The sequence below is a fragment of the Mustela nivalis genome (genome assembly GCF_964662115.1).
Source record: "Mustela nivalis genome assembly, chromosome: 12".
NCBI lineage: Eukaryota > Metazoa > Chordata > Mammalia > Carnivora > Mustelidae > Mustela > Mustela nivalis.
In genome coordinates, this window is record NC_139031.1 from 1,287,416 (window position 1) to 1,311,060 (window position 23,645).

At 60.1% G+C, this 23,645-nt stretch overlaps 1 protein-coding gene across 6 annotated transcripts in view; it reads right to left on the minus strand.

Moving 5' to 3' along the window:
* DNAJB6 (DnaJ heat shock protein family (Hsp40) member B6) overlaps positions 1 to 23,645 on the minus strand; it is a 75,497-nt gene that overhangs the window by 13,704 nt on the left and 38,148 nt on the right. For 2 of the 6 annotated variants that reach the window (XM_082692953.1, XM_082692952.1), the window contains exons 7-10: positions 22,208 to 22,349; positions 21,652 to 21,722; positions 7,791 to 8,006; positions 636 to 1,962 (exon numbers count right to left, since the gene is read on the minus strand). In XM_082692953.1, the coding sequence (XP_082549079.1) occupies positions 1,880 to 1,962; positions 7,791 to 8,006; positions 21,652 to 21,722; positions 22,208 to 22,349 (512 nt within the window). In that variant the 3' untranslated portion in view covers positions 636 to 1,879. Of the gene's footprint in view, positions 1 to 635; positions 1,963 to 7,678; positions 8,007 to 20,883; positions 21,723 to 22,207; positions 22,350 to 23,645 lie in introns of those variants that run through there. The other 4 variants (XM_082692951.1, XM_082692954.1, XM_082692955.1 and 1 more) reach the window with 4 other exon arrangements.

Genomic DNA, 23,645 nt, shown 5'->3' on the forward strand with positions numbered 1-23,645 from the left:
TACAAGCCACGGGACCTCAGTGAGCCATCTGCCCAGCACCAGGCCTGAGGGCTGCCCGCCTGCGGGGCCTGTGAGGCCCAGGGGCCCCCGAGCTGGACGGAAGTCAGTTCCAGGTGTGGTCGAAGACACCGTCCCACAGATGTCATGTCCCGACATGACTGGCCTCAGAGCACGGTGACGGACCAAGGCTATAGACCTTGCCTCACACCCTCCCCAGGTGCCAACGGCAGATCCCCATGGGCGAGCACCTTACGAACAGCCACAGGCCACACGTCCCCTTGTGAGAGGCTCTAGGTCCTTTGTAGGCCTCTTTATCCCAGAATCGTGTGGTTCACAGCGTAGCCCTCGTCACGCCGCACCCGTGGCCCAGACGGGCAAAAAAGCACACGTCCCCCAAGTCCTCTGCTGCCCCCTCCCTGCCAGCCAGCCTCGGGCTCACCCGAGGTCAGCTCAGCGGGAGTGCAGTCCTCACACAAGCCCTCCCCTACAGTCGTCCCGGACCCGGCCACTCGCCCCAACCCGCACTGGATCGCTCCCGACTGCAGGCTTGAGAGACCAGAACGGTCTTCACCATTAACGGCTGGTAACGGGGCGCCGTGCAGGCACCAGGAAGGACGTCACGGAGCAGCAGCGCGGTGCGTTTACGTTTTATTTCTGTAGGTAGCACTGAAAACACAGGACACCTCCATGGGCAGGTTTCCCCATAAGCAGTGACCGCCAGTCCACACCTCCGCCCCACAAAGCCAAAGCAAGCCAACCTGCCTGTAGCAGTCGTCTTAAATTCAAAGGCTGCACCCGCTGGCGGCCCTCGCACCCATGACGCGGCCACAGACGCGAGTGCCCGGCCCCCCTCGCTCCCACGCAAGCACGAGGTGAACACGCCCTCGGGCTGAGGAGGGGCGGCCCGGGCCATTGCAGGGAAGGTGAGGGCTGGGCAGGGTCTGGTCGGGAGCAGAGGGTTAAGCAGCAGCTGATCATGCAAAGACAGAAGCTCAGGAAACCGCACAGAATCTTGCCAGGAAAAATGTTTGCAAAGGAATCAATGTTTACAGGCGGACACACTCTGTTCAGCCTCCCTGTCCGTACCGGCACGTGAGAGAGAGAGAGAGAGAGAGAGAGAGTGTGTGTGTGTCAACACCTCGTCCGTCCTTCCCCAGCATCACTTAAACTAAGACCCAGAGATGACATTTACCCAACAAAATTCTGTAGGATCCTGTGCATATGCTAAGAATTAAGGGTCCAAGAAAAAAAAAAAGAAGGGTTTTAGCAAAAATTAAACTGTCTCTGAAGTTAAGTTCAGGCTAGAGACTAAAACTACAGTAAACGGAAGGAATGACTTTATATCTAAAGTGAGTCACCCCAAGGCCCCCATGGGCCAGGCCAGGCCGGCTGCTGAGCTGCTGGAAGGTCTAGCACCCCCCGCCCCCGTCTGAAAGACAGAGCACCGTGTGGCGGTCACCCGATGCACCAGATGGCTCCGCCACCCTGCCCTTCCCTCGCGCTAGCTCCCAGGAATCTGCGGCCAGGAAGGAAGGAAGCCATTGCACGAACACACACTCCGTTCTCTGCCTGTCACACCTCGAGAGCTCTAAGTAGCCCGGCAGCTGGTGGCTGAAAGGCTGAAAAGAAGGAGCTGGGTCCCGAGCCACTCCGGGAAGACGCGATCGGATTTAGTGCTGGGAGAAGCGAGGGCAGTCCGGGCAGGCTCCACACTTGGGCCACCGCCACCCACGACCGTCACTGCCGGCTCCTCCGCGTCCCCGTGCTGAGGAGGTGTGGTCTTGGGACAGAGGCAAAGCAGGTGGCGCTAGCGCGTGCCGCGACCACACAGAGCCGGCCGGGGCACCAGCTCGGGCAGCGAGAGTGGCCGCGAGTCCGTCTAGTGGTGGCCTTTGGTCGACTTCTTCTTCTTGGACTCCTCTCTCTGCTTCTGCTTCTTCCTCTTGCCACCTTCTTTAGATCCTAAGGAAACACGGCTCGTGAAACACTGTGCAGAACAACGGCTGCCTCCCCACTAAGAGGCCGACATGTTTGCAAACACTCCCCCGCGTTTAGGGAAAAAAACCGACACAGTAAAGCCAGTCTCTTGCTTCTGTCCAGGCCACACCTGGACCTCAGCAGAAGCCCCGGCTGCCTTGCTCCACCCCACAGCGAGCCCTATGACGCGGTTCCAAGAGCGTCCCAGCCACGCAGGGGGCGGGCGTGCAGCCCACGCTCCCCTCTGCTACCCTCCAACCCCACCCCGCACCCGCGCAAGACCCTGCGCCCCAACCAATTCGGGCAGACACGGCCCGGGGGACGGGCTCCCTGTAGCCCCGGCCAGGCCGGAGTCCCATCCACGGGGCAGCCCGGCCGTGGGCGAGGCTCCTTTCCCCGGCTCTGGGCCACCCATTCCCTCGCTTCCTCTGAGGACGAGAACCTTCGGTCTCCCGCAGGCCATGGCTCCACGTACGTGGAGGCGGAGGAGAGACAGGCGAGCCCTCATGTCTCCTCACCCCCTGGAGAGCCCCAGCTCTGGTTCTGCAGAAGTGACTCAAGACCTCGAGCGGATGGGGCTGAACAACACGGTGGCAGAACAGCACAGACGAGCCAGCCCACAGGCTGATGCTGGTTTCGGGGAACAACGCTAGATTTCAATGGGCCGGCACCGTGGGCCTGGGCCTCAACGCCCTCGGCCCCTGAACCTGCCAGAAGACCCCCTGAAGCCACTCTCGGGATTTTCAAGGACATGGCCACACTGTGGGGCCCCCTCTCCCGTCTGGGACTCAGACGCGGCCTGTCAGCAGACACCACGGGGCACAACACTCGTCCTTCCGCAGAACCGCAACCCCTGGCACGTGGGGCCTCTGTCCGTGAGACGGGGTCCGACAGCCAACGCATGAAGAGCCCCCCCCGGACACCTGCCTCCTGCACGCCGAGCGTGGCCTTGGGGTTTTCCACAGGAGGGAGAAGACAGAGCGGCAGGGCACGGGAGAGGGGGGTCCGGGGAGCGGACCAAACCGCCACGATCGGGGCGAGAAAACGGGGAGCCACCGTGAGGCGCCACACAGGGAGGCAGAGCCAGTCCGGGGACACGTCTGTGGGTCCGTTAGCGGACGAGATTACACAAAGGAGGAGCAACAGGGCACACCAGGGTGGCCCGTCCAGTCCCAGGCGGGTCTCCCGTGGAGAAACCTCCGACAGAATCGTTCCCCGGGGGCGCGCAGGCCCGCCGTGAGTGGTGCACCCAATGGCCGTGGCCCCGAAGGCACACACAGGGAGTGGGGTTCGGCGGCCTCACGAGTGACTGGAGGCTCGACCAAGTGGGGGACGGGGCCCCTGGCTTCGGACTCCCTGCAGGCATCACTTCGCAGAGGGGAGGACGGCCTCCTCTCCCCCAGCAGACTCGACCACATGGACAGTAACCCAAGAAGAAGAAACGCCGGCTGCGCTGTCCCCGCAGGCCGGAAGCTCAGGACGCCCGTCGGAGGGAGGCGAGGAGTCCGTCCCCATCCGCGCGCCCCGTGCCGCCTGGGCGTGCTCTACCGGGCTGTCGCTTCCACAACCCAGGACGAGGGAGGCGGCCCCGGAGGAACATGGTGGGGCCGTGGAGCCGGCAGCTGGGGCCCCCGACCCCCACACCAGTCATAAAGTCCTAACACCTGACCCAGAAGGGACGCTGAAGCCCCGGGGCACACGCCGGGCAGGGCTGGGCTCGGTGCTGCCGTGTCGCAGCCCCCAGGGGCACTGGCTACCGCTGCACAGACAGGCCCACGTGGGACAGCGACACCTTGCTCCAAGTCCCTATTAACATGCCCCTCACAAGGCATTTTTAATTGTAGGGCGCTATCAGAAGAATAACGGGGAACCAACTAAAGGAATTTCAGCACAGATGACAAGATTCTGGGCCTGTGACCCCACGGACCTGTCCCACCCGGGAGGTGCCTGTCCCGTGCGTCTGGGACCCATGAGGGACACTGGCCAGCCCGAGGCTACGCACAGGCCCAGGGCCTCGCGGGCATAAGACCCTGCTCAGGCACCGCCTGCAACCACTCCTTCAAAGACGGTGGCCAGCAGAGCCTCAAGGAGCCCAGGGCTCCCCAGTCACTAGATGTAAGTGCGCAGAGCGGACGAGAACAAGCAGTCCAGCGCACCCGGAGCCGTCTCTGTCTGCAGCAGGTGCTGGGAGCCAAGGGCCTGGGGCTCGGAGAGGGCCTGAGGCAGAGGCTCCACAGGGACTAGCTACGGTCCCTCCCACACCCCGGTCCCCACCCCCGACCCCCGACCCCACTCCAAGCCCGCACCTGTGGCCCAACCTCAAGCGGCATCCGAGCCAAGCCCAAACCGTCTGCTCTGAACCCTGCAGGGCAGCCACAAAGCAGCTTTCACCAGCCCCGTCCCCAGGACAAAGCGGCAGCGTGATCATAGGGCAGAGACACCCTTCGGATGTTAAGGATCTGAAACTGCAGGACAACGGGACCGCAGCGCAGAGCCTGGACACCAGGGCCCTGGGACTTCGAGGTCGACGGCAAGGCCAGACAGGTGAGGCAGGTACCGCCGAGCTCCGCGGTAAAGCAGAATCACTGGGGTAGTTCCTTCTAGCATCTGTGTTTGGGGACAATGAGTCCGAGAGAAAAGGCCCTCCCGCCACCCGGCGCAGTTGGTCCGTCCACAGAATGGCCACTCGGATGCCCTGCATAAGTGCCACCCGGCACCCAGGGTCCCACCCGGGGAACCATGTCAAAAGACCGCCACGTGTCTGATGCACCAGTGTCACTGCAGACGCCGACCTCAGACCTCAGAGCCCAGCCGACGCAGCCTCGGGGCCTCGGGGAGGGAGGCCCGGGCAGCCAAGCCCCAGGCAAGGCCCCGTCCCTGGCGGCCTGGCTCATGCGCTTCCCTCCAACCCCCATGCAGGAAAACAAAACAAAGTTCAGGACTCAATTCTAGACTTCTGTTCGTGAATTTTCTTCATGTTGAGTAACTTTAATTTTCCTTCTGAACAATTCCGTGTCCCTGGCTCCTGCATTCCAAGCGGGGTCCACACAGGAAAAGCATGACTCCTTCCTCAACACGGGACTCGGACCATGTCCAGGTGACACGCAGCGTGCAACGCTGACAAGCCTCTGTCCCTGGGGAAGCTGGAGGACCGGACAGGAGGCTGGGGTGCAGAGCAGCAGCCCAGGGACGGCCACGACAGCTGGGCAAGACTGCGCCACCAGCCACCACCCCGCTGCACCGTGGTCGCCACCCCGCCTGCCCTGCGCGGACATGGCAGCTCGCTGCGCGGCAGCCCTCGGCCTGCCGCCCCGTGGGAACCGCTCCCAGAAGCAACGGATGCAGCGTCCCCAGCAGAGGCAGGCGAGAGTGCGCCTCCAGCCCTGCAGCACCCCTCCCAGAGCTGCCAGGCCCCCCACGCCCCACGGCCTCCGGCGGGCTCCTAGGGCCCCTCTGTCGGGGAGCTGTTCCTGCACCGAGGCGCTCCGGGAACAAGTTCCTGACTGGGTGCTCACCCTGAAGAAGAAATCACCCAAGGCTTGGGAACGTGGCACAAAGCCGCCATGGGACGCGCTAGGCCACACCAGAGCACACAGGCTGTACCACCTGGGGCTGGCGTCCAGGTGTCCCGAGCCCGGGGCGTCTGCCCCCAGGAGGGGCCCCAGCACCCCTTCACTGCTGGCCGACACCCGCATCTGCAACATGGGACCCCGAGCTGCAGGTCTGCGCAGGGAAGCAAAGCCTCCTGCCGGCAGCAAGGAGCCCGGCGGAGGGGACGGTCGGACTACTCCGCACAGCCTTCGCCAGCTCTGTGCCTGACTGCAATTTTGTGTCACATCCTTTTCTCAGTCTGTGGACCCTTCTTTTGGGACAGCTTAAAAGACAATCTAAGCATCTGGCATGAGCGCACCGTACAATCTGTATGGGGCTCAAGGCTGTAATTTCTTGTGACTTAACCCAACAATCTTTTCAAGACCCCATTACTCATGGTGATTCAACAGCATCAGAAACCACCCCGCCCCCGGAAGGTGCTCTGGCCACCGCCACCCCACCAGGGAGGGGTTACACTCTGGGAATACAAGGCAAGCCACCAGGTCTCTCCACAGCCCAGGAGAAGGGACTCGACACGACAGGAGTCCATCCCTGGCCTCGTGGATCTAAGACTTGTGCCAGGGCTAAATCAGTGCTTAGAGGGGGCCTGATGGTACAAATTGACAAAACCATTAGATTTCAGGGAGAAGAATCAAAAACCCTACGATCCCAGGACTCTCCAAGAAGCTCATTCCTTCTGCACTCGGCAGATGGAGTCTCGGTTCTAGAGCAAACAAGCAGTGTCGCCGGGAAGCATGGGCCTCGTTCTGAACTCAGGAGGTGCCCCTTGGGCCGGCTCTGCTGGGGACAGCACAGCCCCCGTCCTGCCGCGGGAGCCTGGCTATGTGGCGAGGAAGACTATCAGGGGGCCCATCTCTGCACACCTTATTCTTGGGAACGGGGCTAGGCTTATGGCGTCCTTCCAACCAGACAGACAGGGCTCCCTAAATCACCGTCTTAACAGTGACTCGTTCAGGCAAACAGAATCGACAAGCCTGCCCCCTGCCCAAAGACTACCGGTCCCAGGAGCTGACAATCGATCCCGGGAAAATGTCCACACGCCCGTTCAAGGCAGAATGAGCTCTTTCTGAATTCATACAGCCCTTCCGACTCCCTCCAGTTGTCATTCAATTACACAGGGAAAGGCTAATGTCTCCCATTAGGGGCCATCGGTTTGTGTCGGCCCCGCCCCAGGCGGAGCTGGGAGCCACATGTGTCCCGTGTACACTCCCGCTGCGGTTCGAAGCCCCAGGACACCCACGGTCAAGCGGGTGGCACCTTCCTTCCGTCCTCCACAAAACCCTGAGGAGGACCAGGAGGGGCTGCGAGGCGCCACCTGTCCGACAAAGTTCTGGGGCAGGAAGGGGACAGCTGCGACGGTGTGTTCTGCTGAGGCCCGCACTGAGCCTCGCACGTACCGTCACGTCACCCTAACACAGGGGACCGAGGACGCAGGTCTTCCCTACCACACAGCACACGACGGCCACCGTGCTGCCCCCGTGGCGGCAACAAAGATGGGCACAAATGCGTCACACTGACCAAGAATTCAGACCCCCTGACCCAGGACTTCAAAACACAGGTCAAAGCCACAGTACAGCCGTCCTCTCAGAAATAACCCGGGACCTTCTATGGGAGCTCACTTCAAAGCCCCACTAGGGCTCTATGAGAAATTACAAGCCGAGAAGCCAGAGGAAGGCAGAGCCGGGCTCAGGTCGTGAAGGCCCAGCGCGCCCAGGGCGGGACCGAGACGCTCCAGCTTCCCCCGGGGAGGCGGGGTGACAGGAGGGCCAGCCAGGGGCTCTGCTGTCTCTGTAACCAAGCGCAGGGGGAGGACAGGGTGAGGAAGCAAATGCCAGCCATTTGCCGAAGGGTGCCCGCAGGACGCGCGAACAGCTCGAGCTCAAGCCTAAGCGCAGAGTGACAAAAAGGGACATTTAAGGTAAAAGCAGCACCTGTCATCCTCTGCCCAAGACAACACACTCCATAGCATCGTGGAAGACGGGCACCCCGTTTTAATTGGGGGATCTCACAGGAGGGGAGCTGAGCGCAAGGGGCCTCCTCCCACCACTGTGCTCTGAGCAGCCGCTGGCGCGCCCCCGCCCAGCCTCACCACGCTCAGGTCAGGACACAACAGCACAGGAGCGATTTCGGTCCTCTCTGGTCTCGGGAGGGAGGGGCAGCGTCCCCGCGGGGAAGCTCCACTTTGGTTTCCCTTTGCACACCTGCAGAGAGCACGGAGGGGTCCCAGGGGCTGCCGGCGGCCCGCTGACTGCCTGGCTCGTCCTCCTCTTCGCGCACGTGCTCAGACTCGGGTTTGGGCAGGGAGGCCGGCCTGTGAGACCTCGACGACGGGCCGCTGGTGCTGGCGGGCTGGGCGGGCAGCGCGCTCTGGCCTCTGCGCCGGCACTCCTCCAGGAGCGCGTTCTCATCGGCCACACCTGCAAGCACAGGACGGGGCGGGCATCAGCTCACGGCTCCTCTCTGCACCCGTCCTGGGGCCCCCACGCTTCTGCAGAAGAGAGATGCTGAGTCCACCACCTAGGCTATCCGGGCCTGACCTTAACCTGGGGGGGGGGGGGGGGATGAGCAGGCTCAGGGCACACCAGCAACTTCACACGTTGTCAGGAGAGCACACGGCCTACTGAAAGCCAGCGGGGGCCAGACTTTCCACGAAGATCAACCCAATGGTTAGCACCCTGCTAGGAAAAGGCTCCAGATGCAGCCTCCCGTCCCGTTGCCGGGCAGCCTGGATTCTAGAACCTGTCCCTCTAAGGGGAGGAGAGGTCCGCTGGCCGGGAGGTGGGACCTCACGGCCTGTTTCCCTGACCGCAGAGAGCCGAGGCCGGGACTGCACAGATCGTCTGTCACCCCAGAGACACGTCCGAGGTGGGACCGTCCTCACTGCTTGGAAAGGTGTGTGTCTACTTGTTGTAGAAACAGAAAGCAGTTTTGCACGTTAGACAGGATAAGTAAAATCAGAAAACAAGCTATAATGACCACTGAAAGATCTCGGATTTCGTTCTCTGAAGGCTCTCGATGGCCAGACGCGCAGCTTAGAGGAAGGTGCCCTTTGAGTATGCAGATGACGCCGTCACTCGCCCCCGTCCCCGGGAACAAGCCCGGGGAGGCCAGGCCGCTCCCTGAGCCTTGCAGTTGCTCTGCCCCGTACAGGGAGGGGGGCATCTACCACGAGGGAAGCAAGCATCACCGGATGGCCAGACAGCCCACGCGTAGAACCAGAGCCCCACGGAAAGGCCACCGTCTTCCTGGTGCGACCTCCAAGCGCACAGGTCTCGGCACGCTAGGCCCGTCAGAGCAGCACTGGCTCCACTTCCCAAGACACAGTGCGTCGGGCCGTCCGCACGTTTCCCGTGCCAGGTGCGGGCACACGCTCATTCACAGCAGGGCCCCAGCTCGGCACTGGGAAGAGCGCGCCCGCCTCCGTTCCTCCAGAGCCCGCAGAAGCCCTTCTCCCGGATCAGCTTCGGAGCCTCCAGCTCCGACCCCCGAGCCCTGGTATGACCTTTGCCCTCACATGGGAGCACTGGCCACTGCAGTCGTGGCCGCGCTGGAGGCGGCGAACCCACACCAGGAAGAGAAATTATTAGAGAAACAAGAAGTCTTGGGGCAGCCCGCAACACGCAGCTGGCATGGCGGGTTTCCCAGCGTGAGTCTGAAAATCCCCCCAGCTCTGGACGCAATACGGGCGCTCCCCGTGTTCTGGCCTTCGGACCCCCGGCCCCGCAGTGAGGCCTGGCCACGAGCCCCCATCCAGTTCTGCCCGCATCCGCCCACACGCCCCACCTGCCAGCCGAGATCCTGTGTCAGCTCTGGGGCCGTTTACGCAGCGGACCTTCCCGGAGGGAGGGAACGCCCAGCAGCCCACGAGGGGCCTGGGCAGACGCCTCTGGGGAGGGCCTCTGACCACGGAGTCTCAGACTCAAACCTGAGCTGGTGACTGAGTCAGAGGACTAAGAGGACAGGGACGCCCGGACCTGGCAGTGACGTCACTCTGGGGTGGGCGCCTCAGCCAGGGCCACCCTGCGTCTGCAGCAGGAAGGCAGTCAGCAGGGACCCTAGAACGGAGCCAAGACCGAGGCTGGGGGAGCACTCGGGGAGCCCACCGCTTCAGGGGTCTGTGGTCTGCTACGAGGCATCGTGTTGTTTGGGGCAAGTACAACAGAAGTATGGCTCCCAGATACATGGCAAAGGCCCCAGGGAGTGGGTGACAGGGGTCCCTGCTGGCCGGGGACGTGACTTCAAAGCCTGAATTTGCAGTGGCGGGGGGTGAGGGCGAGGAGCCAGGACCTCAGCGGCCACGGGCGCCCCACTGCCAGCCACACACAGGGAGGGGCCTGTGGCCGGGGCACCAGAGCACTGGCCAGCGGGGTGGCCCAGACACCAGGACCAGCTCTGCGCCCTGAGCGTTCCAAGGGCCCTGCTCAGCCTGCTCTCCACCTGGGAAGGAAGCTGGGCCCCAGAAGGAAAACGGGCCGCCCCTCCCAGTCCCCCAGTGTCACACCTTGTGATCAACCGTGGGACTGAAGAACACGTCAGCCCAAGTTCAGAACATGGTCCAGACCTCCCCATAAGTGCCTGGCCTCGTAGGCGGCCGGCCCGGACGTGGCAAGGGCACCAGGACCGGGGCACATGGGAGGCGTCACGCCCACCCCCGCTTACTTACCGCACCTAGGGGTCCTCGGATCCGAGGCGCTTCCTGCCCGCCACTCCAGCGCCTGTCAGAGAAGAGGTGGCCTCCCTGTCGCCTCCACAAGCACCTACAGCCACGGCCGCCCAGGACCCCCCCACGGAGGCGGCGGTGGCGGATCAGGGCACAGACCGCCGGCCTTGCTTTCGTCGTCCGACGTGGAAGGCCGCCACAGGGCCACACAAGCCACCGTCCGAGGAAGCAGCGCCAGGCCTGGGCCGTCCCGCCTGCACACAGGCCTCTCTGCGCTAAACCCACCGCGCTCCCCAGGCCCAGACAGACACGCGTCACGTTCTGGGTTTGCTGTGTGGTTAGACGTTAAGCTCGAGGACGAGTCTGGGACGCTCGGAATACGGAGAGACAGACAACACGTGCACGCTGCAGGCTTCCAGGCCCTCCACAAACGTGGGGGAAGGAGCCACGTCTCCCACGCCTCTTGGATCCGGACATGCACAGAGCACAGGAGGCAAGCACGTCACTGACTGCAGGAGGGCACGGGAAGCTGGGGTCCTGCGGGGCGACCCGGGCATGAGGTTCCTGTCCCAAGTGCCCAAGCCCAGCCACCAGCCCCGGACAGAGGTCGGCGTCTATTTGCTCCCAGCAAATCCTAGTGCCGCTGCGCTCAGGCCTCACGCCCACGAGGCTCCTTCCCTCGAGCCCCACTGCGCGGGCCCTGCAGCGGCCATCAGCGCGTGATCGGGGTGGGCGGCCAGGGCCGAGAGCTCGGCTGTCGGGTCCACAGCGACCCTGTCACGAACAGTGCTCAGACGTGCAGCTTAGCACCTCCTGTCCCACACGTCAGTGTCTTCCTGGCCGCCCGTCAACCCTTACAGAGGACACGTGACCTTTATGCTCCCCCAGGCCCATCACTTCACCAAGAGCTCCTGAGGTCTTCGAGTCTGGAGCAAGGACCATCATGTCACTGACCCCACAAAATTCCCACAAAACTGGACAGTGTCTCAAACACCAGAAAAAATGATTTAGAGAAAAGAGATAAAGGAAGGGAATGAGAAGCAAAGATTAAATCATGGTCTTACCCCAACTCCTCACTGGAAACCATCTGCAAGGGCTCAGTCCACGGACCCGATCAAGCACTCACTGGGCCCACTCCGAGCGCACCAAGCTCACAGGCCCGACAGGTCTGTGAAACCAGGAGGCCACCATCTCCCTGTCGGGGGCATGTACACCTCGAGACTGAGGAAGGGGACACAAGTGCTGGTCTGAAGAACGACGGTGCTCCCCGGACCGGACCCTTCGGAGCCCCGCACGGTGCCTCCCTCCCGCCGCAGAGCCCACAGCACCGGCAGGGGCTCTGGTCCCTGCAGAGGGGCGGGAGGTCCCCCAGGCTGAGTGCCCCTCGCCGTGGCAGACCCGGAGGCACGGGGATGGGGGAAGGAGAGGGAGGAGCGTCTAGAAGGACATCCCGTGCCCCGTACCAGAATGGACTGGTTACGAAGGGGCAGGTCAGGCCCCCACTGCTCCCTATGCGTTGTAGCAACGCATAGGGAGCTTCGGAGGGTCCGTGCTGCAGCGACAGACCCGGCTTCACCTCCGCTGAGCTTCGAAGCAGTCCCGTTCACCATCCCAAGCACCGACGGCAACACGGGCCACCACGCCTGGGCCAGAGCACGCCCGCCCCCCACCCCCCCTTCAGAGCGTCTGTTCCGGCCTCGGTTCCGACGGAAGCCCAGGGACACAGGAGAGCAGGCCTGATTCCCTGCTGGGCGCTCGGGGGCGGCGGGCAGCACGCGCCTGGGCAAGCCCACCCGCGGGCAACTTGCGAATGCACGGGGGCCCCGGTGGCATGGACGACTTTCTGAACAAAAGCCAGCCCGACAACATCCTCCGTACGCCATCCCCAGACCCAACACCACACTTGCGGAAAGCCACGTTTTATTTCTTTGCTTCAATGGGTTTCTCCAGATGTTCTGTCCTCCCGTGGCGCGCAGCATGCGGCAGCCAAGTTCCGTGGACTGGTTTGTACCGGACGACGCGCACACCAAGTACCTGGAGAACAGTGAGCCGCACCGAGCTCCGTGACCCACGCGCAATGGACTATGTCGCTGTGATTTCTGCGGACTCTTCTCGTGCGCATGAATAAGCTTCCTGCTGCTGACGAGAGTCCGAGCACCGTTTTCATTTGAAAAACTAAAGACGCCTGAACTGGTCCTGCCCCCAGCACCAAGTTACAAGATTTAAAAACAGACATGCTCTGCCAGGCTCCCGAGCCAAAGCGCACTGAAGTCACCAGGAAGCTATGACAGGAATGCTCCGCGGAGGCCCGGCCCCGGCCCTGGCCCCCTCTGGCACCTCGCTGTTCTCCCCAGACGGAGCCCAGACACAGTCCGGCTTGATGACATGCAAATGAAAACAATCCTCCAGAAATAACAGGATCACTGTTCCCCAAATAAGTACAATCCAAAAGGCCTCGGTCGTGACTGCTTTTCCACGGCAGGGGCACAGGCAAGGCAGGGTCACACTCCCTGAGACGAGGAGCACTCCCACCCAGAGGAAGTGGGCACAAACATCATCCAAAAACGCACCCCGGCCCGTCGGAAGATTCAGTCAAACCTAAGGGCCTGGCCTGTGCTGCTGCAGGAGACCAGTGTGGGACGCACGCGGACCGGACACGGCACCACCACGAGGTCAGTGCCACCCACGTCAGGCTCGGCCAGGGCAAGGCACCGAGGACCAACAGCAAGTGGAGCAAGAAGGGATGTGAGAGCAGCACAGGGAGCGGCACAGACCGGGGCAGGCCTGGGACGGAGGACACACTGGCCACGGGCCGGCCTGGGACAGGAACAGGGAAACAGACGCGTCACAGAGCCTCAGATGTCTCCTCAACCGAGGGGGTCCAAACACGGGTCTCAACAAGGACTCAGTCCCGGCCAGCAAATGGTGGACACGTGACACCGGGACACACAAGCGGGACCGGGCAGGCAGACCGGCGCGCCTGCTCCCTAGGGGGGCAAGGACTAGTTCTCCGAGTAATCAGACACCAGGAAAGCACACCATGGCCAATCACCTGAAGGGAAACCAAGTCACAGGAGGGCCCAGGCCCCGGCAGGGAGGGGCTGTAGGGCTGGGAGCAGAACATGGAACCCAGATCTGGGGTGAAGGCCAGGGAGAGCACAGAGTTTGCCACCTGGGCCGCGGGGCACGTGACCCACACGAGGGGCCAGGACGGAGCAGTCTGCAAGGAAGCTGCACCCCGAGGCCCGGCGCTGCGGGCTCCCCCCAGTACTTCGGCTGAAGCCAAGGCCAGAAGGCTCCAGAAGGCACCGCACCGCACCTCCTCAGTGTGGCCGCCCCACACGACCACCTGCCCCACAGCCGGGCCTGGCCCACGGCGCCTCTCCCGTGGCTAGCGGGCAGGCGTGGGTCCTCCACAGGCCTCTGTTAAGACCTCAAAGCTCCCGTGTGGCGTCGACCATGTGGTGTTCGAGGCCGCACAGCGGGCAGACGCCTGAAAAATGCGGGGCGGCCACAGATGCTTCCCGAAAGCACAAGGGGCTCCCAGGGAGACCCCACACGGACAGCTTCTGGGACAAACCCTGCGGAGCGGCTGGGGGCAGGGGCAGGGGGTGGGACGGGGCTGGATCCCACTTCCCCCACAGCCCCGGCAGAATGTGTCACAGCAGCACTGAAGCCAGCAGGACCGGGACCACCGAGCCCTCCGCTGGGATTATCCTGTCACCGCACCTGTGGCAGCCACCGGCTGGCTGGAGGACGAACCTGACCGGAAGCCGAAGACGGCAGAGGATCGCGAGCTACGGCTTCACACGCTCGTCTGTGGCTGGCCTTCCTGGATCCATCCAGAATCACTGGGCCTCCCTCCACAGAGCTGGGCCCGTCCTGGGACAGGGGGTCACGTTTGAAGCCCTTACCGTAGGACGCTGCCGACCCCTGCGTCCAACCCAATGGTAGAAGACGGAGGACCCTGTCAGGAAGAGAACGGTGCAGGAAGGAGGCGGCCACCTGCGTGCCGCCCTCCACCCCCGAGGACCCTGCAGCGATCCTGCCGGAGGTCTCGGGGTCATACAGCCCTATTCCTGCTGCAGCAGAGCCACGGGAGGACAGGACCAGCGTGGGCATGGCAGGCGGGGGTGTCCCCTGAACTGGGAAAGGAGCCCTTGGGCCCCAAGCGTGCTGCTGGGCCTGCTTGCTGGCCCTACAGTCCTCAGTAAGCACCGCTCTGAAGCAGGACCTCCCGGAGACGGGACAGGTGATATAACTGGCACTGACTGAAACAAACCTTGACCAGGCTCATCATAAAGCAGAATAAACATTCTATTTCTGCAGGTTCACATACTCACATAATGTGATTTCTCCAGTCTCTTCTCAGTTACTCCACCCTCTGTGAAATCCTGGTATCCGTTAAATCTTTCAGAAATCTGTTTTAGATGGAGATATGTGCCCAGGAACTGCTACAGCTGTTTTACTCAGCAAGACACACCGGGGGTGACCTGGGGACTGTACCCCCGCCCGAGGAAAGGGCACACAGCGCCAGGAGGTGCCTCCCGTGCGCCATGGCTGCGCCGGGGAGCCCGACAAGGCCCAGGCCTGCGTCTGCTCAATGCCAGCGGTGAACACGACCCGTCAGCAACACTGCCCTGACCCTCTCTTTAAAAGGAAATTTAAATAAACAAAACCAGGGGACATCTTCATGTTAAAACGCGCTGACACAGAGAACCACAATGGACATTAGAGCCTCTGTCAGCGCGCACAGCACGTGAAGGTGCTTCTGCCCTGCCTGAGTCAGTCCCAGACCAGCTGCTCAGGAAGCGGAGCGCTTCGACTCCACGTCCAACCCCAGTGTGGCCAGTGGGAAGGCACCAGCTGGTCGACGGAGTGCTCTAGCGAGGTAAGGGCCAAGGAACTCTTTCTTTAAAAGTCTGTCCTTGGGTGCCTGGGTGGCTCAGTCCGTTAAGCATCAGCCTTCGGCTCAGGTCATGATCCCAGGGTCCTAGGATCGAGCCCCACGTTGGGCTCCCGGCTCAGGAGGGATAAAACAAAATCTTTGAAAAAAATAAAAGATTGATACTATTTACAAAAGAGTAAGCCAAGGGGCGCCTAGGTGGTTCAGGCAAGGTCAAGTGTCTGCCTTCGGCTCTGGTCGTGATCTCAGGGTCCTGGGATTGAGCCCCACACTGGGCTCCCTGCTCGGTGGGGAGTCTGGTCTCCCCCTGCCCCTCCTCCATGCTCCTGCTCTCTCACTAATAAAAATCTTAAAAAAAAAAAACTTCTCTCCCTCCTTCTGCCCTCCCCACTGCATCTAAAAAATACAGAAACAGAGTGAACCAAGAATACACTGAAGCCACTGGACAAGACGGCAATATAAAACTTACTTTCTCACTCGGGTGAGACAATAAAGGAAAATTAATGAAGGAAATCGGACAGGGGTGGGCACTTGAGCAGACTGTGCCTTTCATTTCCAAGCCCTCAGGAGCACCCAGACAGGGTTGGGAACAAGGTGCCCTTTCCAGCAACCACTGCAGCCCACACAAGGTGACCCGGCATAAAGTAAGGCCAAAAGAAGAGGCGTCCCAGAAGAGCTGTGCGTCTACCGGGCACGCACACGCGGAACTGGAGAGGCCTCTGGGAGAAAGCGGCGTCCGCAGAAGCGCCCCGCGAAAGTTAGAGAGCCACAAAGACCTCAACAGCGGTGTGAAAGAGGAAGAAAATGAGAGAAAACTCGTCTGAGGAAGATGTAGGCTATCAAACCGAAGGTCGAACCCGAGCCGCCTTTCGGGACAAGGTATGAAGACACGCACCCAGGACGCCTGGGGTGGACCCTCCGACAGTCCGCAGGCCGTGGCTCAGGGGAAGACGAGGGCAGACGGGCGAGACACATGGAGCCCAGGTTCCCTCCTCCAGCTCCGGGTCGCAGGTGTGCGTCCTGGCGCCCTACCTGGCGCCCTACCAGGCACCCCGCAGGCTCAGGCAGGAGGTCATCCGCTCTGGCCGCGGGCTGGTCAGCAGCACATTCCCACCATCGGGGACAGGCGGAGCGGCCCGCAGCCTGGCTTCGTGAGGCCCTCGGCACACCCCCCACGCCAGCTCGGGGCCACAGGGGGCGAGAGCTCGCCGAGGCGGCAGCTGAGGGAGAAGGCAACGGAACACCCGTGTTCTGCCGGCCCGACTCTGCGAGGACCTCTGCTCACGTGCGCGTGAGTGTGTGGTGCACAGGGTATCGGGTGTTCCCAACACGACGGCACCCACACCATCAGTGCCGGGAAACACTGGTCCTTAATGTCCTCTTAGGGGACAGGCTGGGAAGTGACGGAGAGAAGTGTTCAGGGCGCCGGCGCCAGCAGCGCAGACAGAGCTTTAGCGCGGACCCCGCCAGGGACAACGCGAGAATTCGTCCACTGTTCAACAAAACGGGGGAAACGCCTGAGAAACAAGCCCCCCACAGGCACCAGACGACACAACCGCAGTGTCGCCGCGTGCCTGCTCCTAGGAGGGCAGAGCGATGGTGCCGGGAGCCACGCTCCTGCGCGGGCCGCCCTTCCCAGCAGCACGTCGGGCTGCCTCTGGCAAAGACCGTGTCCACCCAACGCGCTACGATCCACTGCCCCCGCCGCACCAGCTCTGGGGCGAGGGCCCGCGTGGGGCACAGGGTCACCCGCCGTAACATGGTCTTCCCCAAGCAGCAGAACAAAGGAGCCGTCCCAACCTTGGCGGCATCTCAGCTCCGAGCTCCCTCGGCGAGGCTCCCTGCCACTCGCGCACAAAGGCCTATGTCCGGGGTCTTCCTATCCACGTGTGGAACACTTTCAGCATCGGGATGTTGTCCCCGGTGGTCAGCAAGGGGGGCGGGGGGGCAGGGGCATGACGGCAGGTCACTCCTCCCTCACACGCCTCAATCCCGTACAGAATACACTGCCGTTTCCTAGACTCTGAAACTGACCCTTTACGGCTCAGGGGTCCACACAGCAGAGACGGAGCCCCAAGCCTGCCACACCACACCTCGAGATTACTTGGCATGAAGGAGCGCAGAACGGTGCTGTCCCAGACGAACAAGGACGGCCAGAGAGGGACAGCCCCCGCCATGCCAGGCTGCTTCCTCAAGCACCAGTGCCAGCAGCGGTGCCACACAAAGGGCCTCTAGTCCTGGACGCGTGCACTCGGAAGAGAGTCCTCCGTTTTCTAAATGCTCAGACACGAGGGCAAAGACTAATCGTCCCCTGGGGGCTCCCCCATGAACGATTCATCCACCCAGGGAGTCTGAGATTGCCTGACCACAGAGACAAGAAAAAGTATGTGCCACCCAAGGGCAAACCGCGAGCTCATGGGCCTCTTGGTGCCTACGTCCACCTCTGCCCCAGCGAGTGAGACTCTGAAGTCCCAGTTAGTCCTGGTCTCTGCACATCAGGGCCCACTATGACCAACGTTTCTGATACGGTTAAGAACTGTTCTACCTTCCCTCCTTGACCCTCTCGATGTCAAGATGTAGGAACTAATTTAGCCAAAAGGAAAAGCATCTGGCCTCTCACCATCCCAACTGTGAACCATACTTACAACCGAGGTCTACGTCTAATTAGCGCAACCCGCTACAGCTCAAGGAACCACGGCATCCTCACAGCTGTCCAAGCAACAACAGAAAGGTCCCCGTATGACCAGACTGGGAAATGTATCTAAAATCAAAACAGAGGGGCGCCCGGGGGGCTCAGTGGGTTAAGCCTCTGCCTTCGGCTCAGGTCATGATCCCAGGGTCCTGGGATCAGCCTGGCATGGGGGTCTCTGCTAGGCAGGGCGCCTGCTTCCTCCTCTCTGCCTGCCTCTCTGCCTACTTGTGATGTCTGTCAAATAAACAAATAAAATAAAATCAAAGCAGAAGCACTGCACAGCCCATACAGACAGGAGATGGGGGTGAAGAAAAAGGAAGGTCTACGTTTCCCGAAGGCCTCGCATCGCTGACCTGCCGACACACAAGTTACTGACCAGAGACACACACGAGCTGGTTATCAGAACCTCATTTGTTTTTTTTTTTTTAATTAAAATGTAAGCCACTGGGTCATATAGGTCAACCCCTCCTGACCACACAGCATCAAGTGTTCAATTTACTAAGAAATTCTTGCCTGAAAACCACCAGAGAAGGTAGCCAGTACCTCCAGGCCATACCGAACATGCTGAAGGCTGCTGGGTTCTCCGAAAATACAAATACTTTCAGTAACTACATACTGCTTCGAAGGAAACGGAGGCCAGCAGTCCCCGAAGCGGGCAGGACAGCGAGGAGCCACGTAACCAAGGAGAAAGTTTAAACCTTTAGGAGACCCTTAACAGAAATGACAAATGACTGGAAAGATGCTGTCTCATCTCCCCTGGAGCTTGGCCACTCTGTAAGGATCAGACTTCCGGGGTGCCCGGGTGGCTCAGTCCAGCACCTGCCCGGGACTGAGCCCTGTGTTGGGCTCCTGCTCCGTGGAGAGCCTACTTCTCCCTCTGTGTGCTTCTCTCCTGCCTGTGTGCTTTCTTTCCAATACATGGATAGAACTTTATTTTTAAGGGGAGGGTGGGTAGACTTCAGCAGACTAGGTACACAGATTCTAGTAACTTCAATAAACCTAAAGCTAACTGTACGGACTTCTACAATTTGCCCTTCAAGGAAAGTCAAAAGGGGGAAAAAGACAAATGACCATTCGCGCAGCCACGAGCCTCGTCATCGTCCTCGTCATCATTACTGAGTTTGCAAACTCGCCTCTGGATCCTCTGAGTGGCGAAGGACAGTGAGGGGAAGCCAAGTCCATCGGAGCTCGATCGGACGGACGGAGGGAGCGCCACAGGTACCGGGAGAAGAGCAGCACGACACGCATCAGGACCACGCCGTCCCGTCGCCCGTGACTGTAAAGACTTCCGCCCGAAACAGAGCTACGCAGCACCAAGCGAGCAGGACCAGCGGTGCACACGGTGCACTCCGGGCACAGGTACGTCAGTGCAGGTGCCCCATGGCCTGTTCCCAAAGGCCCCCGAAGCTACAGAAACACCGAAGCGCGTGGGGACCGACCAGCAGACGGAGCCCGCACTACAAGCTTGGCGGGCACGTCTTCTGGCACGTCCTCGCGTGAGCACCACTGCCGCATGCGCAGGGCCACGGGGCGTCTTCCCAGGCTCGAAGAGACGACTTCACGTCCTCAGTGACACGAAGTTGCCCACCCCACTCCCGGATTCACAAAATGAACCTCGCTCTCCGCGCCACCAGTGCAGAACAAACGCTGCGCTCCCCACTGCCGATGAACAGCACTGCCCAGCTCAGCAGGAAGGCCCTGCAAGTCCGAGACCTCCTGCCTGTGCCATGCATGGTGGGGAAGAGCTGACTGCAGGAGGTGCACCCAACAGTCTCGGCCACCCTCAAAGGTCCGCAGAAGCCACGGCTGGAGTGCGATACGCCTCCCCAGGAAGCTCTAACAGATTAGCCAGGACGTCTCGTCAGGAGCCCGATGTCCCCACGAGCCCCTCACCCCACCCACCTCTAACGACAACTGTCAGTGCCACGTCTGTTCCGTTCCAGGTACTGGCTGCAGTTTCTCCGAACAGAGAAACCATCCACCCTAACAGCCTAAACCAAAATGGGCTCTCTGGTGTCACAATTTCAGTCTGTGAACTCACAAGCGTCCTCTCGGTGTGACACACCTCCGTGCCTCTCTTCTCCAGACGTTTCAGCACTTTCCATGGCTTCCCTCAGTTCAGCTGTCTGTAAGAACTGACACTAAGGGGCGCCTGGGTGCCTCAGTCAATTAAGCAGCCGCCATCAGCTCAGGTCATGCTCCCAGGGTCCTGGGATCGAGTCCTACGCCGGGCTTCCTGTTTAGTGGGGGGGGACCCTGCTTCCCCCCTCCCTCTGCCTGCTGCTTCCCCTTGCTGGTACTCATCTCTGTCAAACAAAAATCTTTAAAAAAAATAAAGTAAGAATTTACAATTTTGCCCTTTTTTTATATTTTCTGTGGGATTTTCTACAATACTGTTTTCAACAAACACAGGTTTGATTCTGTAAAGACTCTAGAATATTTGGGCGATTCCCAGATGCCTTCCAACTGGGCCTGCACAGACCGAACCTTGTGTGTCATGAAGGAACTACCCCCGTGGTCCTCCTGTCTTTCCGGCAAAACCCTATGCTTACCCCAACGAAGCTGAGTGGGGGGCGTTCAAACGTAAGCATGTCCAGTGGAACATCCCTGCGGCTGGAATCCCAGTCGTCACTGCTGACTGGGGCAGCTCTGACACGTCCAAGAACAAAGACGACCTTCGGTTTTGTCCACGTTCATGTCTCCGTCACCCCATGACCTTGCCAGGCACGTCACGTCTTTACGGGGTCGGCATGAAGCGTACACTAGAGAACTAAAACCTACTTGGAAAGAATGAGAAAGGTGCAGTGCTGTTCCTTCCTTCCCCATAAAAACGTCACCACAGGAGAGGCTTCAGGGAACGGCTCGTCCTTACAGGAGACACAGAGGACAATCCCCACCCCCAACAACACGGAGAAGACGAGCGCAGGTCGTGCGCACCTGCGTCCGCCGCGAGGAACAGAACTGCGGAGGATGAAGGGACACCGGAGGCCCAGGCACGAAAATCATACACGGACACAAGAAGGCTACAGGCCCCACTCAGGAAAGAATGCACCAAACACATTTGCATTTATTTTTTTTTTTTTTTAAGCAAATGACAAAGACCCAGTTTACCAGCTTTACTTTAACCTAAGCTTAACGTTACATGTTTAAACAATTGTCAAATCTTACTAGGCTGCCAGCATTCATGCACAACTAGAAAAACATCCTCAATTTATTGTTAAACGAGAAATGTATCACCATTAATGCATTAATATCTCTCACTACTAAATACTGAGAAGAACTGAAATTATTTTTGTGGAAGATTCATCCTGGCAATGTTAACTTCACAGCAGGCTGACTCTAGCGGCTCACGTTTCAAACACAATGGGAAGCAGGTCCGTGCTGGTGTTAGTGTACGAAAGAGTCACGGCCGCCTTGGATTACGTTTAATAAAAAAGCAAAGTGCATACAGAGATTTACAACAATTTTAAAGACAAGAAAACAAAATAAAAACAAAACGAAACAGAACCAAAAACAAAACAAAACAGAACAAAAAAAAACAAAAAAACCACCAAAAACAGAAACCCCCAAACAATGGTCCTATTATGTGGTCCCAACAAGAAACTCAAAGATCTAGGACAAACAGGGCTCCGGCGAGCTGTGTATAAATACTTTAGACTAGGTACATTATACTGAAAGTGGAGTTCGTTTGAAATCTTCCCAAAAAAGCGCTCGTGCCGGTCCTCGGCGGCGCCGGTACCGCTCGCGCTCCGGCCGCACGCGGGCCCGGTTACTTGTTATCCAAGCGCAGCAGCTGCTCCTTACCATTTATCGTTAAGGACTTTAACTGGCCGTTCTCTTCAACTTCTACTCTCTCTTCACCGTTCTCCACAATTCTGAAAGATAAAATGCACCGCAGACCTCTTTTTAGACTCCATACAAGGAACGTTACCTATTTTAAAACGGTGGCATTCCCACCGGCACACAGGAAACCGCTCCTGCTGCAGGCTAAGAACCCAGGGAGAGCAACCTACTGACGACGGTTCTTCCCTAAATTGCACTCCGCCCGACAGAGCTGCGTCCCCAGCACGGCCCGGCCGCCCATGGCCCAGGTGCCCGTGCCCTCTGCAAGTACGGACGGCCTGCGGCTTTCGCCCTCCAACTGCGCTCTCCAGCTGTGCGGTCACTACGCTGTCACACGCTCTGAATGTGGCTCCACACAGAGGCCACCTCCACTGGAGAAACACTAAGCAGCCGTGCAGAGGGAAAGCTCGGACTCAGACAGAGGAGGCCCCTGGTGTCAGCGTTAACTGCACTGCACGCTCCAAGCGCCCGCCGAAAACACGCGGTGCCACTTTAGAAGCACATATAAGCACCTTACCTCTTTGTAGTGATTTTCCTGCCGTTGACCATTTTTGTAGAAGTCGATATGGACTTGAAGTTGCCCATCCCACTACCGCCAAATGCCGCAGACGAGAATGAAGTGAGGCCCCCGTGACCCGGGGACGCGAAGGAAGTAAACCCTGCGGGAAAACGGAAGATCAGGACCGGCCTGTCCAGCTCCGGTGCAAGCCAAGTGTGAGTAACAGGAAAACCAGGAGAACGGATCAAACCAAGGAGCACTGCCTGCACAGAGCGTTCCCAGAACCACGAGGACCAGGAGGGCAGGCATGTGCGCCTCTGGAGGCCGGGGGCCCAACAGGCGCCCCCCTTCTCCCACGCGGTCTCCTCTCCCCTCTCCCCACCAGCACTCTGCTGCGCGCTTTGGCGGCTCACCCTGGCGACAGCCGGCCGGCCACCACCACGACCACGCTGGAGCAGGAGGCCAGGGGGCCTGGGGAGGCCGCAGGAGCAGAGCGGCTTCGCCAGCGCAGGACGCCACAGCCAACCTGCTTACCTTCTCCTCGCAGAGTGACCGCGAAGGGGTGAACCTCTGAGTTTAAAGAGCACATTTTAGCTGCGAACACTTACTGGGAAAGTACGGACCCACAGAATTCACTTGGGCACAACGTTCTCAATCACGGCAATCACAGCAGAGGCCAGAAAGCCTCCTCAAGTCCCACAAGGGCAAACCGATCTCTGAAGCAGACCGCCGTGTTCCCGGAGCTTACTTCCACTTGTCCGTCTTGAAGACGGTCGCGCCAGGGCAAACCCCCAGCCCCCTGCACAGGAGACTCTGCAGGGCTGCTACAGGGTCTGCATCCACACGGGGCAGAAACACACATTTCTTCAGTGAAGCACCGTTTGGTTGACGTATTCAACGGGTTTTCTCGGACTCTCCCTCGAGTCTCAGCAAACTCACCGGCAGTGCACTGCGTGGTCCCGCAGGCAAGGGTGTGCGGCAGCCCTAAACGTCCACATGCCATTGAACCCACGTTCGCCTGCGCGGTGCTGGCAGCATGTGGGACAGGAAGGAGGCCCAGTGGCAGGCTGCAGGGCGGCGCCCCCAACAAGCATGGCCAACGCCTACCACGCAGCAATTCACACAGAAGTCCGAGCACCCGGAGATACAAGAGCTCCTCTGTTAAGGGGAGCTATACGAACTTCAAAGAAAAGATCCTAATTTTTCAGGTAAAATACGTAACTACATCAGGCCACATGCACAGTACTCCGGTTGATGAGCTGCCCTTTTTTTATAAAAGATTTTATTATTTTCGAGGATCTCTACATGGAGCATGGGGCTCACACTCAAGAGTCACAGGCGTGCCACCGAGCTGCCGGCTTCTGTAGGGCAAGGCCGCAGTTACCCCCTCGGGCTGCACTCTGCGTGGCCAAGGACGCTTGCACAGGGTCAGAGCCCCCTTCTCGTCTCCTCAGCC